The following is an 18787-nucleotide window of genomic DNA, read 5'->3' on the forward strand; positions in this document are numbered from 1 at the left end:
TTTCCTTCAGTCCTGACCAGCTTTCCTGTCCCTGCAGATGAAAAACATTCCCACAGCATGATGCTGCCACCACCATGCTTCAGTGTAGGAATGGTATTCTCAGGGTGATAGGAAGTGTTGGGTTTGTGCCACACATGGCATTTCCCATGATGGCCAAAAAGTTCAATTTTAGTCTCATTTGACCAGAGAATCTTCTTCCATGTGTTTGGGGAGTCTTCCACATGCTGTTGGGCAAACTCCAAATGTGTTTTCTTATTTTTTTTCTTTAAGCAATGGCTCTTTTCTGGCCACTCTTTCATAAAGCCCCACTCTGTGGAGTGTACAGCTTAAAGTGGTCCTGTGGACAGATTCTCCCATCTCCGCTGTGGATCTTTGCAGCTCCTTCAGTGTTATCTTTGGTGTCTTTTTTGCATCTTTTATTAATGCCCTCCTTGCCTGGTCTGTGAGTTTTGGTGGGCAGCCTTCTCTTGTCAGGTTTGTAGTGGTGCCATATTCTTTCCATTTTGCTATAATGGATTTAATGGTGCTCCCTGGGATATTCAAAGTTTGGGATAACCCAACCCTGATCTATACTTCTCTACAACTTTGTCTCTGACCTGTTTGGAGGCTCCTTGGTTTTCATGTTGCTTGCTTAGTAGTGTTGCAGAGTCAGGGTCCTTCCAGAACAGGTTGATTTATACAGACATCATGTGACAGATCATATGATACTTTGATTGCACACAGGTGGATCTTAATCGACTAATTATGTGACTTATGAAGTGAATTGGTTGGAGCAGCTCTTATTTAGGGGTTTCATATGAAAGGGGGTGAATACCTATGCACACTCCAGATTTCTGGGGGGGGGGTCATCTTAATTATTGTTTGTGTCACAATAAAAAACAATTTGCACCTGTAAAGTTGTAGGCATGTTGTGTAAATCAAATGGTGCTAACCCTCCAATAATCCATTTTAATTCCAGCATGTAATGTGACAAAACAGGACAAACACCAAGGGGGATGAATACTTTTGCAAGATACTGTATATGGTCTTCAACAACTTATACAAACAAACAAACAAACAAACAAACAAACAAATAAACTCCTGCTAACAAAAGATCATACCAGATTTCAATATGTAGTCATTTCCCAAAAAGTAAACAAACATTCAGAAACCAGGCAGGAAAATATAAGTACACCCTTCAAACTTCCACAATTATTAAGATAGTAATTAGCAGTCAGGTGTTACTGATAACATGCAAGTTGTTAGACCCATAAAGAGTGAGTGCTGGATTTCAAGCACGAGGTGCTTAAGCAGATTTTATTTAAAGGATGTGCACACTACTGGAACCAGGTTATTGTATTTTTTTCTTTTTCTTCTTTTTTTTCTGAAAATATTTCTATTTCTTTTTCACTTTAATTTTGTTGGTTGCTATATCACGTTAAAGATGGGAAAAGACTTGATATGATTTCTCTAAAAGGAGATATGCAGAACCTTTATTTTAAAATACATTTCTGAGTGGATAGTATCTCCATCCTTGACTTTTGGATGCTGCATAAATGGGAATTAAAAATATATATTTTTGAGAGTTAAAATCGACGGCAAAGTTGGCATTCGAGCTGCCCCGCTGAGCCAGCCAGCCCTGAGTGCATGACGTCACTGCGGTAACCGGTTTTAAGGCTGAGGCCTTTGACAGCTATAGACCAAAGTCATATAAATAAAAATTTATGGTGAAAGTAGGAAATCCCGTTACCAACTTGATCAACTAAGACTGGTTTGACTTCATCGATTGTGGGTTGACTCTCATTAAAACAGGATAGGTGTTATAACTTATGCAACACACATGTACATACATGCATTTTCACTGATAAAATGTAAAAGGCTGATTAAATAATCAGATGAACTGAGACAATCACATTCTGAAGCAAATTAAATAATCTTATACCGGTAACTTAAACACAAGTGCATGTATTAATCTAAATGCAGGTAAACAATGAGTGTTGTTGTTTTTGTTCTTTTTTATCCAAATGAGAGTCGCAGCTTACCTGTCTGTGTTCTCGCTTCTTGAAGGCTGACTTTGTGGCTGATTGTTTTGAAACAATCTGACTTTCAGTTGTTCGTTCAGTTCTCCATTCATTTGCTTCTTCCACGTAAGGGCGAGATATTGCTGCTGAGGCAAGCATATCCAGCGGAGAAATCAGACGGCTGGTCCACTCATTCTCCATTTTCTCCATACTGAGTACTCCACCATTACTGCTTAGTTCAGGCAATTACTAAAACCTGGGACGGGATGTCACCAGTTTTAGCAACAACCGCGGGGAGGTCCCATCCTGTTCCATCCCAGGTTTTAGCAACAACCCTTGGCTCACACTCCAGAAGAACTGGTGCAACTGAACTTACTTTCCTTTTATTGTAGTTTTCTTATCCTTTAATTGTTGGTACTGCACCCTCTTTCAATGCAGGCTTATAGCCAATGCTCCTCAACAGATCAGAGGTCTCGTATGAGTCTTCAATAAAATGTGCAGCGCAGAGGAGAGACCACTTCGTAGGCGCCCAATGTGCCCGTGAACTTCTCACAAAACGCATCCAAATCTTTGCAGTTTGAACATTCTTGGGCCATGAATGCAATGTAAATCCACCTTCTGTTGTGTTGCTGCACCCACCAGCAACACATCTATGTGGCATGGCGATAAATTAGCTCAAAATGAAAGCTCGAAGTTGCAGTCAGCTCTGTGTTTTAGTATAGCGGAAATGGCGATGAGACCGATAGCCTTCCTGCTGTGACGTCACAGATGTCAAGGTCATTCACTCAGACTGCTACTTATATGAATCACTTTAATTGTAAAAATTACTATATCAGATTTATTGTTAACACTTAAAACTATTACTGTACCATTCTTGAAGTCTCAAGGCATTTATAAACAAAAAATGAGGCCATGGTTCTGTGTATCTCCTTTAAGCCCCTTTCATACATGAAATTCATTATTGGAGGAGATAAATGCAACATGGAAAAAACAACAATTTTTCATTCCCACTCAGTCTTCCATAACAGAGAAGCAACAGATATCATGTATTTCCACCTGACTGTATTTAACAGAATGCTGCAGAGCATGAACCATTCAAGACCAGATTTGATGTATAATTCAAAAGGTGGCAAGTCCTTTGTTGTGAAAAGCCCAAGCCAGAAGCTGAGACATTAGCTAGTTAGTTATTAGGCACAAGTTGAGCTGCATCACATCTCTCTTGAGAGAGTTCTCTTCCTGTTTCTGAACATTTTGTTTTGTTCAAGCAAAGGTTATTTATAACATTTTTGCTTATACAGTGGAACTGCTGTATCTGCTGACTCACTCAAGCATACAAGCATGACCTCTCGAACTACAGTTCCCTCACAACCACACACACCTGCTTTCACTTTTACTTATCACTCACCTTATTTAAGCTTCTGTTAGCTTGTCTTGCGTTCTTTTTTTATTTTCCATGCCAATGCTCGTTGTGTTCATCACTTCTACTGTCATGTTTTCATGCCTGGTGTTTTTTGTTGCTTTGACTATCCTGTGTAAATAAAAGGTTTCCGCACTTGCATCCATCTCCGCACCTCAGCCATGATAAAAATATTAAGTGGAAATGTCAGAATCCTGTTCATTCGACTGAGCGAGAAATGGAAACCACACTCACGTAACATTTTTTTATTACACTATATTGTTATAACTGTTTTATTTTATTATCAATTACTGTTCTTGATGTCATTGTGTGTAGTTTATAAATTAAACTTTATCATAAGTATGTACAGTATGTACATGAAAAAAACAAGCTTTATAAATGGTTCACTCCTCCAGTGGTGCTTGAAAGTTTGTGAACCATTTAGAATTTTCTGTATTTCTACATAAATATGACCTAAAACATCATCAGATTTTCACACGAGTCCTAAAAGTAGATAAAGAGAACCCAGTTAAACAAATGAGACAAAAATATTATACTTGGTCATTTATTTATTGAGGAAAATGATCCAATATTACATATCTGTGAGTGGCAAAAGTATGTGAACCTTTGCTTTCAGTATCTGGTGTGACTCCTTTGTGCAGCAATAACTGCAACTAAATGTTTGCGGTAACTGTTGATCAGTCCTGCACACCGACTTGGAGGAATTTTAGCCCATTCCTCCGTACAGAACAGCTTCAACTCTGGGATGCTGGTGGGTTTCCTCACATGAACTGCTCGCTTCAGGTCCTTCCACAACATTTCGATTGGATTAAGGTCAGGACACTTGGCCATTAACTTTATTCTTCTTTAACCATTCTTTGGTAGAATGACTTGTGTGCTTAGGGTCGTTGTCTTGCTGCATGACCCACCTTCTCTTGAGATTCAGTTCATGGACAGATGTCCTGACATTTTCTTTTAGAATTCGCTGGTATAATTCAGAATTCATTGTTCCATCAATGATGGCAAGCCATCCTGGCCCAGATGCAGCAAAACAGGCCCAAACCATGATACTACCACCACCATGTTTCACAGATAGGATAAGGTTCTTATGCTGGAATGCAGTGTTTTCCTTTCTCCAAACATTACGCTTCTCATTTAAACCAAAAAGTTCTATTTTGGTCTCGTCCGTCCACAAAACATTTTTCCAATAGCCTTCTGGCTTGTCCATGTGATCTTTAGCAAACTGCAGACGAGCAGCAATGTTCTTTTCGGAGAGCAGTGGCTTTCTCCTTGCAACCCTGCCATGCACACCATTGTTGTTCAGTGTTCTCCTGATGGTGGACTCATGAACATTAACATTAGCCAATGTAAGAGAGGCCTTCAGTTACTTAGAAGTTACCCTGGGGTTCTTTGTGACCTCGCCGACTATTACATGCCTTGCTCTTGGAGTGATCTTTGTTGGTCGACCACTCCTGGGGAGGGTAACGATGGTCTTGAATTTCCTCCATTTGTACACAATCTGTCTGACTGTGGATTGGTGGAGTCCAAACTCTTTAGAGATGGTTTTGTAACCTTTTCCAGCCTGATGAGTATCAACAACGCTTTTTCTGAGGTCCTCAGAAATCTCCTTTGTTCGTGCCATGATACACTTTCACAAACATGTGTTGTGAAGATCAGACTTTGATAGATCCCTGTTCTTTAACTAAAACAGGGTGCCCACTCACACCTGATTGTCATCCCAGTGATTGAAAACACCTGACTCTAATTTCACCTTCAAATTAACTGCTAATCCTAGAGGTTCACATACTTTTGCCACTCACAGATATGTAATATTGGATCATTTTCCTCAATAAATAAATAAATAAATAAATAAATGACCAAGTATAATATTTTTGTTTCATTTGTTTAACTGGGTTCTCTTTATTTACTTTTAGGACTTGTGTGAAAATCTGATGATGTTTTAGGTCATATTTATGCAGAAATATAGAAAATTCTAAAGGGTTCACAAACTTTCAAGCACCACTGTATCTATGTTTTTGGCTCTCAGTGTTAGATCTTGGAACACATTCCCCGTGGATACGGTGCTCCTACTGTATCTCCTAATGCTTTCTTTGCTTGTTGTTTTGAGTTTGCCACTGGTTGTTTTACATTGAAGCAGTATGAATAGTGCCATCGCAATATCACTACCATCACATCACTGCCAGCAACATCACAACCATCACAGCACGTAAATCTGATAGTTCTGATTCTCACTGGAGCTGTTACAAAAGATTTCAATAATGTTACTAGGTTGACAGGGGGAAGATTAATGTTTTGACTTTGTTGTTTTGCTCCCATTCCCACAGGACACCGTTGCAGCATAATAATGGCAAATATATGGGTTTCACTACGAGTGGAATGGGGTTTTAGTTTCATTTACATCACAAAAACCTGCAACTTTAACAGGCATGTGTAGACTTTTTATATCCACTATATTGAACAGGACACATTTTGTGTGAACAATGTGAGATATAAATCCAACATAATTTGCTTTTAATACAATGAAGCATTAAAGCAAGAAACAATGTACTGCAAATCGACTGCAACAGTAAAATGTACTGTCTGAGATGATTATCTGAGAAGCGCTGAGGCATTGGTATCTGTAGTAATAACTAGCTTGACCTATATCTTGCAACATGCGTCATAACTTGCTCACATCATTGCTGGTTCTAATCCCAGTCTCTTTCTTTTTTTTCCCTGTTAATGCCTTCGTGGTGGTCTGGCCTGGATAATCAAATTGATACCCTGATATGTTCCTGACACATCTACTTCTTCCATGTCTGTGATTTGTGGTAAAATACTGTCCTGTTTTTTTCTGCTGCTTTGTTTATGATAATCCAATTAATCATAATTTACTTCTAAAGGAAAAAAGAAATCCATGACCAGCAGCATCAAATCTCGGCCTTTCTCACCATCTTCAGAGCGTTACCTTGTAAATCAGTTACACAACAGTTTTGCAGAAAGTGCATATGACCCCACTGGTTCTGTGGAAATGGATACTGGTCAGCTACTGGGATCTATCGCAGAGACAGATACAGCCACCTGTATGGATGGTGACACTAATGAATGCATCTGCATGCCCACTGATGATGACATTGAAAAATCTTTTCGAGTCAATCAAGATGGCAGCATGACTGTACAGATGAAGGTGCGCTTGACTATTAAAGAGGAGGAAACTGTTCATTGGACGACGACACTCAGTCGGCAAAGTGTTACAAGTCAAATGAAATCTGGCTTGAATTCACATTCTGATCAGGGTGCAGCTTTAGCTCACAATATTTCCCCTGATGTTGACCTTGATGCCTCAGCAACCCAAAGGTGCCCTAAAGAATATAGCAGTGTCTCTACGAATGAATGTTTTCCACTGCATGAAGAAATGATGGAATGTAGGGCAGAGGAAGGCATCAGAATAAAAGAGCCCTTGCAGCCGCTTCCAGAACAGAAACAAATATCTGAATTGGTTGAAACCAAGAGCCAAGATATTACGCAAAGACCGGACCCCTCTAGGGAAGCAGCAAACAATGAGAAGGAGCAATGCATACTAAGGAAGTGCAATAAACACCCAGTACCTAAACCTCGTAGCACAGGCTCCTTACAATTGCAGGCTAGTTCAGATAAATCTGCAGACAATCGGCAACTACAGGATAGTGGGCAGAAGACAGTTCTTCACATCTATGAGCAGCAAGCTTGTCAGAAGAGCTTCCTTGCCAATACACAATTCTATGATCAGGGGATGTGTACATGTGATACTGTATTTTATCCATCCCCTGACACTGTTCCCTCTTCTACTAAAGTCTTGGAGTCTGAGCCCAGATCTGCCACAGTTTATGGGTCTCTCCAAAGACAGGAAACATTCTTCCCCTCATTGGAGTTCCAGACATCATGTGAAAAAAATAACCTTCCAGAGATCAAAAACAAAAAGTCAAAAATGCATACTCCTCCAGCTGAATCTTCTAAAACATCAGCTTCTAGAATGAATTCAACAGTAGACACTAGCGAGAAAAGAAAAAGAGTAAGAGTTATTGTGAAAAAGAGTCATATTTTCCATATTGCCACTCGTGAATATAGGAGAAAAGATAACAAAACTGACATTCTGAAAGAGATCAAGAAAATAAGATCTGCTATCTTTAACCAGGCTGGAGTTATGAGAGGTATGAATGAACAGCACAGAGCCAAATCTGTTGAGAAATTATTAAAAGGTAAAAGAATCAATCTACCCATTAGTCATGAAAGTGTTTCTTCCACATTACACAAGACTTTTCAGATGCAAATCCAAAGTCCAAATGAATTATCTGCTAAACAACACTTTAGCAATGACAAGAAACCTGCCAAAGCAGACATACACCAGCAGAAACTAAGTGAAGGCTTTACCTCACAGAATAAACTTTTACTTAATGTATCAACCAATAAATGTACCCTAACACGGCAAACATCAATGCAAGAAGAGCAAGAGACACAAGAGCTTAAAGAAAGCACCTCCCTTCCTGTTCTGCATTACACTTCCTCAGTCTTAAAGGAAAATGTAAAAGTCTGGTTACAGAAGAGTGAAGCAGAACCACCTCCTGACCAGGAACAGGTGCCACCATCCAATTCTTCTCAGGAGTTGGAGATAATTTGTGAGACTCCAGGAGCTAATACTAGTACTCCCAGAAACATGCCAAAGTTGTCAATGAAAGAGCTATTCATTTGCTCCCCCAAAAGAATCATATTGCCCAGAGATTCTACCCAAGTTAACCCATTGAAAGGAGACACAAAGTCATCTCAAAGTATCACTTCAGTGAACACACCTGTACCAATGACTCTCTCTACCAATGATTTCTCTCTGAGAAATAATTTCCAGAAAAAAATTTCTTCAGAAGATACTTCATCGCCAAATGAAAATTCATTTGGCAAAACTGTAGCTCACAATATTTCACAAGAAAATATGCAGTTGTCAAGAAATAATGCACAAACGGCTAGTTATGCTTTTTTAGATCATAATTTAGCCACTTGTGAAAAATTATCTTCAAAACAACAAATAATCCAACTTCCCCAATATGTGGAAAAAGATGAAAACACAGATGAGCCCATGGATAATGCACTTGGACATGCAAACAACCACGTGAAACCAACATCTCTTACTAGAGATCCTTCTTCAGAAAAGACACTATCCAGCCAACACTCAATAGAACAAATACCAAAAAATAACACTTTGTCCAAAGCATCACTATTCAGCAATCAAAGCCTGGAGAAAACAGCCCTTTCTAAGAAGACAACATTTTACAAAAAGCCAAAACCTGGACTTTCAGGTATGATCAAGGGATCTAAATCTACAAAGGGATTGATGGGCTCATGTGAAAATGATAAACATACATCTTTAAGTCCACTATCAGAGAAAGAAATGGAAGTTTTCCCAGCAGAAAAATCATACACAGTCAAAATGGCAGTAAGACCTGATATGAGGCATGTTCTAGATGAGCTCTGCCATTCCATTAATTCACTCCGTGAAGCAACACAGCACAAACAGCGGTCCTGTTTGGAGAAATCCAATAGTATGCCAGATTTTTCTGCACACTTGGCCTCTACTTTTGGTTCTTCATCACGAGTGCTCCTAGCATTCCTTTCAGTCATGACTTTGAGAGATGGTCTGAAGAACTTGAATGCACTCCACCAAGCTGAGAACAGCCTGAGTTGCTCGGAGGCTTTGCTTATGCTTCAGTCTCTTAAGGAGATGGCAGTTATTGAGAATGCAGAGCAGCTGAGAGCCAACTTAAGTGCTCTGCAGAAATCGGCATCGAATCAGTTGCTGCAGAGCTGGAAAGGTTTCCAACAACTGAGCAATATGTCCATGAGTTCCAGTGTTACACCAGAGTGTACTAGGGATAGGTCTTACAGTGGTTCAAGCTCTGAGGAGGAAGAAATTCAAGGGTTCATGGAACAACTAGGTGTTCCAGACAGAGTTAGAGACGAGTTGGCTGCTTTCCAAACCCAAGAAAAGGAGAGAGTCAGAGGTAATCCAGTTGAGAGATCAGAAGAGCTGTTTGAGTCACGCCCAGAGAAAAAGGTAAATAGCTATACACAATCAGGATTAATGGAGGAAAAAGTCAAGTTCCCTGATGATGTGCTTGAAGATGTAAACACGTATGTTAAATTTGTCATTGAAAAAGCAGTTTATGCACATAGCAATTCAGAGGTCTTTATGCCACATTCATTGCTTGGTACTGAAAAAGAAATCAAAGTGGTAACTCATGAACAGGAAAGTAATTCCTGTCCCATGGAGAGAATACAACAGGCTGACTACATACTAAACACTAACATCTGTGAAAAAATCTTGGAAGAAAAGCAACAAAGAACTGAGGAGAAAGATATAAAACATAATGGGAAACAGGAAATATATGCAAATCAGGAAGTAAATATGAAAGAGATCAAAGACGGGGCAGCGTGTGAACAGAGTGAAGTGACACAAGGTGGAATTTTATCTAAGGATAACAGAGTAGAGGAAGATTGTATTATGGAGACTGATACTAAATATTTTCAGGAACTAGATAGCAATAAAGAAATGGAGGAAGTGAAAGACCTGAGGAATGCAAGTGAAATGGATAATGGTAGAATTACTGAAGTGTACCCCAAATTATCAGAGTCAAGTCAGAGTAAAGAAGGCCTCACCAGCTCTGAAGAGGAGAAATCCAGCTTTGAAGATAGCTGTGGTGAAGAACATATGAACTTTTCTGAAGATCAGGTCAGTGATAAAGAAGAAAATCTTCAAATAAATCCAGTAAATGGTTTACAAAAGAAATATTCCATGATTGAGTCCCAAGCAAAATGGCAAAGTGAAGGACTGGTGAGTCAAGCATGCATGCAGTTAGACAGTAAAACAGAGTGTGTGAAGAAGAACACTGGATATCCTGAAATGCAAACTACTTCGCTAGCTGTTTGTCTGGAACATGAGACCAGACATCAAACAGAGAAGATTTATTCTGAGAAGAAGCAGGTTGTCATGGAGGACCCAGAATGCTACACAGTTCGTCAAGAAAATATTCATAATCAAAAGGAACACAAGCTTAAAGAAGCTGCAGTGTGTGAAAAAAGGACAGTACAGGCTAAAAAGAAGAGTATTTCAGTAGCAAAATTCGTCAGTAACCTGGAAACATGTACACAAAGGCCTAGCAGTAAACCGGAGAAGTCAATGCACAGATTTGTGCATCACACTGAAGTATCAGACCCAGATAACTTAAATAATGTTTCTTTAACAGACAAACTCATAGACACAACCTCAGAAGTCCACTCATCTTCATTAGCATTTAGCTATGATTCCCAAAGCAGCTCTTTACCACAAGAGCCAGAAAGAAGCATTCAGGCTAACAGAGTGAAGTTCATCAGGGATATGTTTCTTGCTAAGAGCCAAACTAGAACCCAGAACGGGCAGAGACAACTACATAGTCAGAATTCTGATCTATCGGATTCCCAGCCAGAATCCACAGACAGTGGGGGAAACTGGTCACAAGAGACATCCAGTGGGGAGGATGACACAAGCCGGTTAGCCATTGCCAAGGGTTTTGTCAGGAAAACCATTGAAAGGCTCTATGGAAGAGGAAATTCAAGTAGTATAGGTGCAGATAATATGAGATCCCCATCTGCCTTGAAGGCCAAGCAAAGAGAAGGTCCTGGAAGAACCAATGTATCTAGTCTGGCATCCTACCATGAAGCTCGCACTCGAGTGACTGACGTATCATACTTCAGTGCCACAAACGCATCTGATATCCTTAATGCTCCAACTGCTTGCATCACACTGAATGAACAGGAAGGATCTGAAGATGCTAATCGTATTGAGAAAGGGCACTGGTTACTTGCCGAGAACCACATTCGTGAATCCTCTCCAGAACTCCAGGAAGGACACAGAAAAGAGAAAAACAACAAAACCGCATCAGTTGAGCCTGAGCAACATTCTGGGCAAGAAGATTCTTTTCATGGGATTCTGCCTTCCAGTACGCTTGAGAAGTGGCCTGGGTCATCAAGGTCAAAGTTTACTTATTTCAACCTTCCAAATGCAAGTGACTCTGATCTGGAGCCAGAAGAAAAAAGGGAGGTTCAAGTGGCCTCTGAAACACAGGTACAAAAAACCATGGCTGAGAGAAACAGCCTTCTACCTACCATCAGTCCATCAGTCTTAAAGAAAGGAGATAATAAGGTGCACCCACTGACAGAAGCTACAACACCTACTGTGGTTACCCAGCCAGTCAAAGGACAGAGTGCACAAACAGGGGTCATCAAGCAATCGGCAGAACCTGATGCTCTGGAGATGCTGTTTGTATTTTGTGGGCAACACTGCCCCATACTGTAAACTACGTATTTAGCAATTCACATTGCTGCAGTAGTAGTAATACTTGAATATAAAAACAAACTCCAGTACTCGTGATGACCTAAGCTGCCTTACGTTTATTGTTAGCATAATGGCATTTTGAAAGGCAACAGTTCCTGGAGGTGCTGAAAATGATCATGTGCACCACCTTGATTTATGAAGCACATCTGTTGGATACTGATTAGCACTTAAGGTGACAGATCATGAATAATTTAGTGCCTAATCTCTCATCACAATGCCGAACTGTCAGTTGTTCAGTGCTTGTGTTCATACCTTTTTTAATGAAAAAAGAAACTGTAATTAATTCAGTCTGTGGAAAAAAAACAGATGTGTTATATGTCTCCCTTATGGAAATTTTCCCAGTGACTTGTTGGTGATGCTAAAGCGATGTAACCAGAGCATGTCTGCTTACATCATGAATGAACCATCAAGACAAAAGCTAGTCTGGAGACTTGAATGCCACCCTGTGCATTATGGCAATCTCATTTTGACTAAATACTGTACTTTAAAGTCCCACAGATGTTAGCTCTAGCTCCCAAAATGAGACCCACATGTGGATGACAGAAAACAATAACTTTGAGTTATATTTATGCAGATGATGAATGCCAGCTGTGAGTTTACTGTATTAAATCACACCATTTGATATTGGCTTTATGTTCATTTAATTCATTTGTGTACATTAAACATATATACAGCACTTACTAGCTTTTGGTTAGACACTGTTGGTGACTTGGTTAACATTTTTCAAAATATTGTATTTTCTAATAAATAAAGTCAATATGTGCATATATCCTCAGATACATTCTGCAATAAAATAATGTTGGTGAAAGACACAAAAACATTGTAAGGTCAGTGGTAGCTGACTTTTTTTTTTAACTTAGCTGTAGTATAAATAGGACAGCATGGTGGTGCACTGGTTAGCACTGTTGCCTCACAGCAAGAAAGTTCTGAGTTTGAACCTCAGGGCTAACTAGGGCCTTTCTGTGTGGTGTTTGCAGGTTTCCTCCAAGTGCTCTGGTTTCCTCCCACAGTCCAAAGCCATGAGGATTAGTTCAACTAGCAACTCTAAATTGCCCATATGTGTGAATGTGAGTGTGAATGGTTGTTCGTCTCTGTGTTAGCCCTGCGATAGACTGGCGACCTGCCCAGGGTGTACCCTCACCCAAAGTCAGCTGGGATTGGCTCCAGCTTCCCCATGACCCTGACAGATAAGCAGCATAGATAATGAATGGATGTAGTATAAATATCTTAAAAGTGCTAGTCTTGTGAAAATGATGTCATAAAATCCCAGGTTTTCTGTGTGTGATATCCTCAAATAGGTTGTAAAGTTCATCGATAAATAAAAAAAATGGTTCAAAAAATTTTTTTCATCTGAATTCTGTTCCAAAAATCACCAAAAACTTGTCCACCATTATTAGATCGCAGCAATTTATAGGTCAGCGGCGCTGCCTGTGTGACGTCATATGCGCCACTGCCTTCTTTTGTGTCCATACAGACTCTATAATATTCTCTGTAATGGCGTGTATTCTTGATCCTAATTTTTTTGAGAAAGACGATGAAAGCTACAAGGGGATGGCACATGTGTCATAATAATTATATTATTTTATAATTTTAATAATTTATTGTAGGTGCCTATAGTAGGGAATATTGAGTGCTGTTTTAGGCATGCCAGAGCCATTCTTACATTCTTAGAAAGGCAATGGATTTGAAATCACATCACATCACATTATCTCTAGCCGCTTTATCCTTCTACAGGGTCGCAGGCAAGCTGGAGCCTATCCCAGCTGACTACGGGCGAAAGGCGGGGTACACCCTGGACAAGTCGCCAGGTCATCACAGGGCTGACACATAGACACAGACAACCATTCACACTCACATTCACACCTACGGTCAATTTAGAGTCACCAGTTAACCTAACCTGCATGTCTTTGGACTGTGGGGGAAACCGGAGCACCCGGAGGAAACCCACGCGGACACGGGGAGAACATGCAAACTCCGCACAGAAAGGCCCTCGCCGGCCCCGGGGCTCGAACCCAGGACCTTCTTGCTGTGAGGCGACAGCGCTAACCACTACACCACCGTGCCGCCCCGGATTTGAAATCAGATTAAGAAAATAAAAAATGGCACAAATAAAGAAATAAAACCTGTATATGTACCTGCTGAAACAGTTATTGGAGAATCAAACATAGTTTTAAATGTACTCACCCAATTGCTCTGATTGACATGTATTTGTGTTTCCTTTTTCTTTTACTTTACGTTCTAGCCTTTTAATTCTGGACCACAGAGTTTTCTTATCTGATTTCAGAGTTAGGCAGTTATCACACTGTAAATTAGAGGAAAGAGGTGGACTTGATGACAATGGCTGTCTTGTAAAGTCTGGAATGAGAGTTGCAAAAGTACTTGAATGAGAGAGTGGAGTTGTAAAATTCTTTTACGGTTGCAGAGATATGGTGATTTTAGTAAAAAAAAAAAAAATCATTAACGATAATTGTGCACTGACCCCACCTCCCACCACTACCACCCTAACATTGTAGCACAAAGGGTCTACATGGTCCTAATTGGTACTGTTAGAACCAGAAAAGGTTGAAGTTTTAGGAGCAACTTAGTTTTGGAGGTTAACCCTAACAAATTCCTGGCTGCTGTGTGCTCACTGCACACAATGCATATGGTGCAACGCGTCACCCACTTCTGCTGGCTCCAGCACTGAAAATGAATGTGTCGAACACAAACTTGACACTTGCTGTGCGGTGAGTTCTGTAGGATGGCGCTCATCTCATATCATTATCTCTAGCCACTTTATGCTGCTCTACAGGGTCGCAGGCAAGCTGGAGCCTATCCCAGCTGACTACGGGCGAAAGGCGGGGTACACCCTGGACAAGTCGCCAGGTCATCACAGGGCTGAAACATAGACACAGACAACCATTCACACTCACACCTACGGTCAATTTAGAGTCACCAGTTAACCTAACCTGCATGTCTTTGGACTGTGGGGGAAACCGGAGCACCCGAAGGAAACCCACGTGGACACGGGGAGAACATGCAAACTCCGCACAGAAAGGCCCTCGCCGGCCCCGGGGCTCGAACCCAGAACCTTCTTGCTGTGAGGCAACAGCGCTAACCACTACACCACCGTGCCGGTAGGATGGCGCTTCTGACTTTTATTTCCAGATTGTGAGACGCCGCATACCAGGCGTCGCTCAAATCCTTCTTTGTGAATCTCCCTTATCAAAAAGAAGTATACTTCAAGTTCATTTTATTAAGTATACTTAAGTAAAGTTAAAGTATATTTCCTTAAGTATACTTTTGTGTACCAAGTATACTGATACCAATGTACTTACAGTATACTTGTAAGTAAACTAATCTAATACTTCTTGGGACTAAATTGGCCCACTTTTAGTTTATAAAAGTATACTTTAAGTCTAAGAGAAGTAAAATCTGAGTATACAACTAGTATTTTTTATTTTGTACTGCAAGTATACCATAAGTAAACTTATATACTAATAGTTTACTAGTTCTATACTTGTAGTCCACTCTTTAGTTTACAAAAGCATACTTCATAGTATACTGGAAATATACTGTGAGTTTACTTGTTTTATACTTCTAGTCCACTTTTTAGTTTACTGGAAATATACTATTGGTTTACTCGTTACACACTTCTAGTCCACTTTTTAGTTTATAAAAGTATACTTTATAGCATATTGGGAATATACTATTAGTTACTAGCCCACTTTTTAGTTTTGAAGTATACTGCAATTCCCCTTCTAGGGATACCATTAGTTTTCTAGCCCTAACCCTTACCTCATGCACACTACCAGTAGACAACTTAAGTGTTTTATACCTTAAGTTACAATGAAGTTATAAAGGTAAGAATTCACAAAATAACAACTGATACTCAGGATTAAGAACATATTCATTTTCTTTAAAAATCAAAATTTAAAGCAACATTGGATTAAATGCCAAAGTATAAAAACATGGCAATGACAACTGAAATTGACATCCAAGCTCTACACAACTACAGGGCAAGTACACTTAAACATAAGGCACAAATATTTTAATACTTTATTACACTTTTGTTAAGTATATCTTGATCAAAAGTTTAAGTATAAGCTTAATATACTTAGACTTTACTAAATACTTTTCAGTATAAGCCAAGTATACTTATGTATAACTTTATTAAGTATATCTCTGATAAGTAAATAAAAAGTAAACTGACCGCATACTCTCTTATTTTTAGGTTGAAAAGTTTCATCTATGCAGCTAATTTGGTAATCATAAGTGATTTTTTTTAAAATACCTTGTACTGCATAAAAAGCTTGCTTACCCAAGCTTTCAACTCTATCCAGAGTTTTCGTCAGGGGGAAATGACATCACTTCGAGCACACTTGAATAAACTTCTTTTTTGTAAGGGCTGCCTTCCCAAATTTACCGTTTTCAAAATGTATGGAGCAGACACCAAACCATCCTGTCCTTACAAATCAAACCTATTCATTCCATAAGTGTCCTGCCAACTTTGGGCTATAATGGATCAAAATTCTGCTTTTTTTTTTTTTAATCGGCTACACTTGAACAGCCTTGAACAACACACCTCTCAGGAGGCATGCTTTGGTTTTAATTTTGTTTTGAGATTTTTAAAAAATGGTTAAAAATGTGCTACACTTTGCAAAGCAGACGAAGCCAGAAATGCCACAAACTTTCAACTGTTGCGCATATGACATCACTTCCTTTGAATTAACAATAACTTACCAGGAACGCATTTGTGTAATGGCGGACCCAAAGAACCAAAATTTACCGGTTAAATAGAGCGTGTTCCCGGTCTCGTATTAAAATGCAATTTAGACAGTAAACTACTTAACATGTCTAGTTTTATAAGGTATAATTTCCAGGAGTGATGTCATTTTCATAAGACTAGCACTTTAATTAAAAGCTTAATGTTTATTCTTGTCTGTCCAGGAAATATGTACCACTAGATGGCAGCATGAACCTTCTAATTTCTTCCACAGTGCTACACACTGATGGATAGAACATTTTGCTATAATTGTAAATAAACTCATAAACTCCCTTCCTCAGAGTCAGTAAAGCTTAGATTCACAGAGCTCCATGAATCATTGCTTAATGTCTTTCAAAGTAAAATTGACTCAGTCTTTTTTGTACCAACATACCTCTGATTTTTCTTTTTACTTTCCCAATATTACCCCATTTGCCCACTCATCAGGAGTTCATGAAAAAAAAAATGCAGCTCAGCATCATGCCAGCTTGATTCATCCTGTCTAATATCTCTGCTCCTATTTCTCACTTGATCCATGCTTTGGGTGCTGCACCATTCAATCCAAAATCTACTTAAGAAATTTGTTTTTCTGAATAACCGCCCACCAATCTCTAATCTGTCTTTTGCTGCTAAACTGCTTCCCAAGTGCAGTCCACCTAGTAACAAATTTCAAACATTTCCAATCAAATTTCTATCCTCTCCACAGCACTGAGACTGCATTTGGTACAATCCTATTAAGGTTTGTATTGATTTACTATGTTTATTTGTCCTTATATTATCACCTCGATTAATTCTGATTCATGTACGCTTCATCTCTAATTCATGTTTGTTATATTTATTTCATTTCATGGATTATGGGAAGCAATCCTGAGTTTGGGGGGAGGTGCCATAGAAATAAAATGTTGTTCCTATTTACCTCGCCCGGGACGGAGTCGACCGGGGGTGAGGTATTGTTTTTGGTGGGGTTTCTTTGTTTCTTTGTTAGCACCATTACGGGAAAACAACAGGACCGATCTTCATGAAACTTTCAGGATAGATGGGCATTGGTCTCAAATAGAACCTCCAACATTTTGAGGGTCATCGGGTCAAGGTCAAGGTCACCAAAAAAGTCAAAATCATTTTGGGGCTTTTTTTCACAATATCTTCTTTCATATTCATCATATTTACTTCAAACCAATTCCAAAATGTTCATCTTTCAATTCTGCTTCCATTGATATGCTACATGATGGGGGATCTCTCATAGTTTTCTTAGTGGTTGGGGGTCAAATGTCAGGGGGGTCAAGGTCTCATCTCATTATCTGTAACCACTTTATCCTGTTCTACAGGGTCGTAGGCAAGCTGGAGCCTATCCCAGCTGACTCCGGGCGAGAGGTGGGGTACACCCTGGACAAGTCGCCAGGTCATCACAGGGCTGACACATAGACACAGACAACCATTCACACTCACATTCACACCTACGGTTAATTTAGAGTCACCAGTTAGCCTAACCTGCATGTCTTTGGACTGTGGGGGAAACCAGAGCACCCAGAGGAAACCCACGTGGACATGGGGAGAACATGCAAACTCCACACAGAAAGGCCCTCGCTAGCCACGGGGCTCAAACCCGGACCTTCTTGCTGTGAGGCAACAGTGCTAACCACTACACCACCGTGCCACCTGGGGGTCAAGGTCATTGCTAAAATGTGCATATTTTCCATTATAACTTGAAAATGGTTATAGAGAGATGTTTATCATTATCAACATATAGGAAGTCATATATCAGCTTTCATTTGGCATCATGACCTTTGACCTTGTTTGTTTGTTTGTGTGTGTGTGTGTGTGTGTGTCTGTTAACAATCTAGTGTCTAGATGGTTGCACCGATTGACTTCACATTTTCAGGGTAGGTGGGCAATGGTTCGTAGATTACTTCATTAAATTTTGGGGGGAAATCGGGTCAAGGTGAAGGTCACTGGAAAGGTCAACCTTTTGGTCAAAATAACGTATTTTCCATTATAACTCAAAAATGGTTGCCAATAGACAAATATTTACTATTATGAGCATATAGGAAATCCCATATGGCCTTTCATTTAGCACCATGATCTTTGACCTTGAGTGACCTTGAAAGGTCAAACTCAAGGTCATGGATTTTCAGAGGGTTATAACTTGAAAATGTTTGGTGGTAGACAGATATTTACCATTATCAACTTAGAGGAAGTGCCATATGGGCTTTTGTTTGGCACCATGACCTTTAACCTTGAATGACTTTGAA

At 39.7% G+C, this 18787-nt stretch overlaps 1 protein-coding gene across 1 annotated transcript in view; it reads left to right on the top strand.

Annotated features, from left to right (window-relative positions):
* The window catches only part of LOC132885021 (uncharacterized), a 32270-nt gene extending 20515 nt beyond the window's left edge, over positions 1–11755 (top strand). Inside the window, exons 3-4 of the mRNA XM_060919245.1 lie at positions 6300–8051; positions 8484–11755. Coding sequence (XP_060775228.1) covers positions 6300–8051; positions 8484–11755 — 5024 coding nt within the window. The remainder of the gene's footprint in view (positions 1–6299; positions 8052–8483) is intronic.
* Positions 11756–18787: the final 7032 nt, after the last annotated feature.

This window comes from Neoarius graeffei, chromosome 1, assembly GCF_027579695.1.
Source record: "Neoarius graeffei isolate fNeoGra1 chromosome 1, fNeoGra1.pri, whole genome shotgun sequence".
NCBI classification, from domain to species: Eukaryota; Metazoa; Chordata; class Actinopteri; order Siluriformes; family Ariidae; genus Neoarius; species Neoarius graeffei.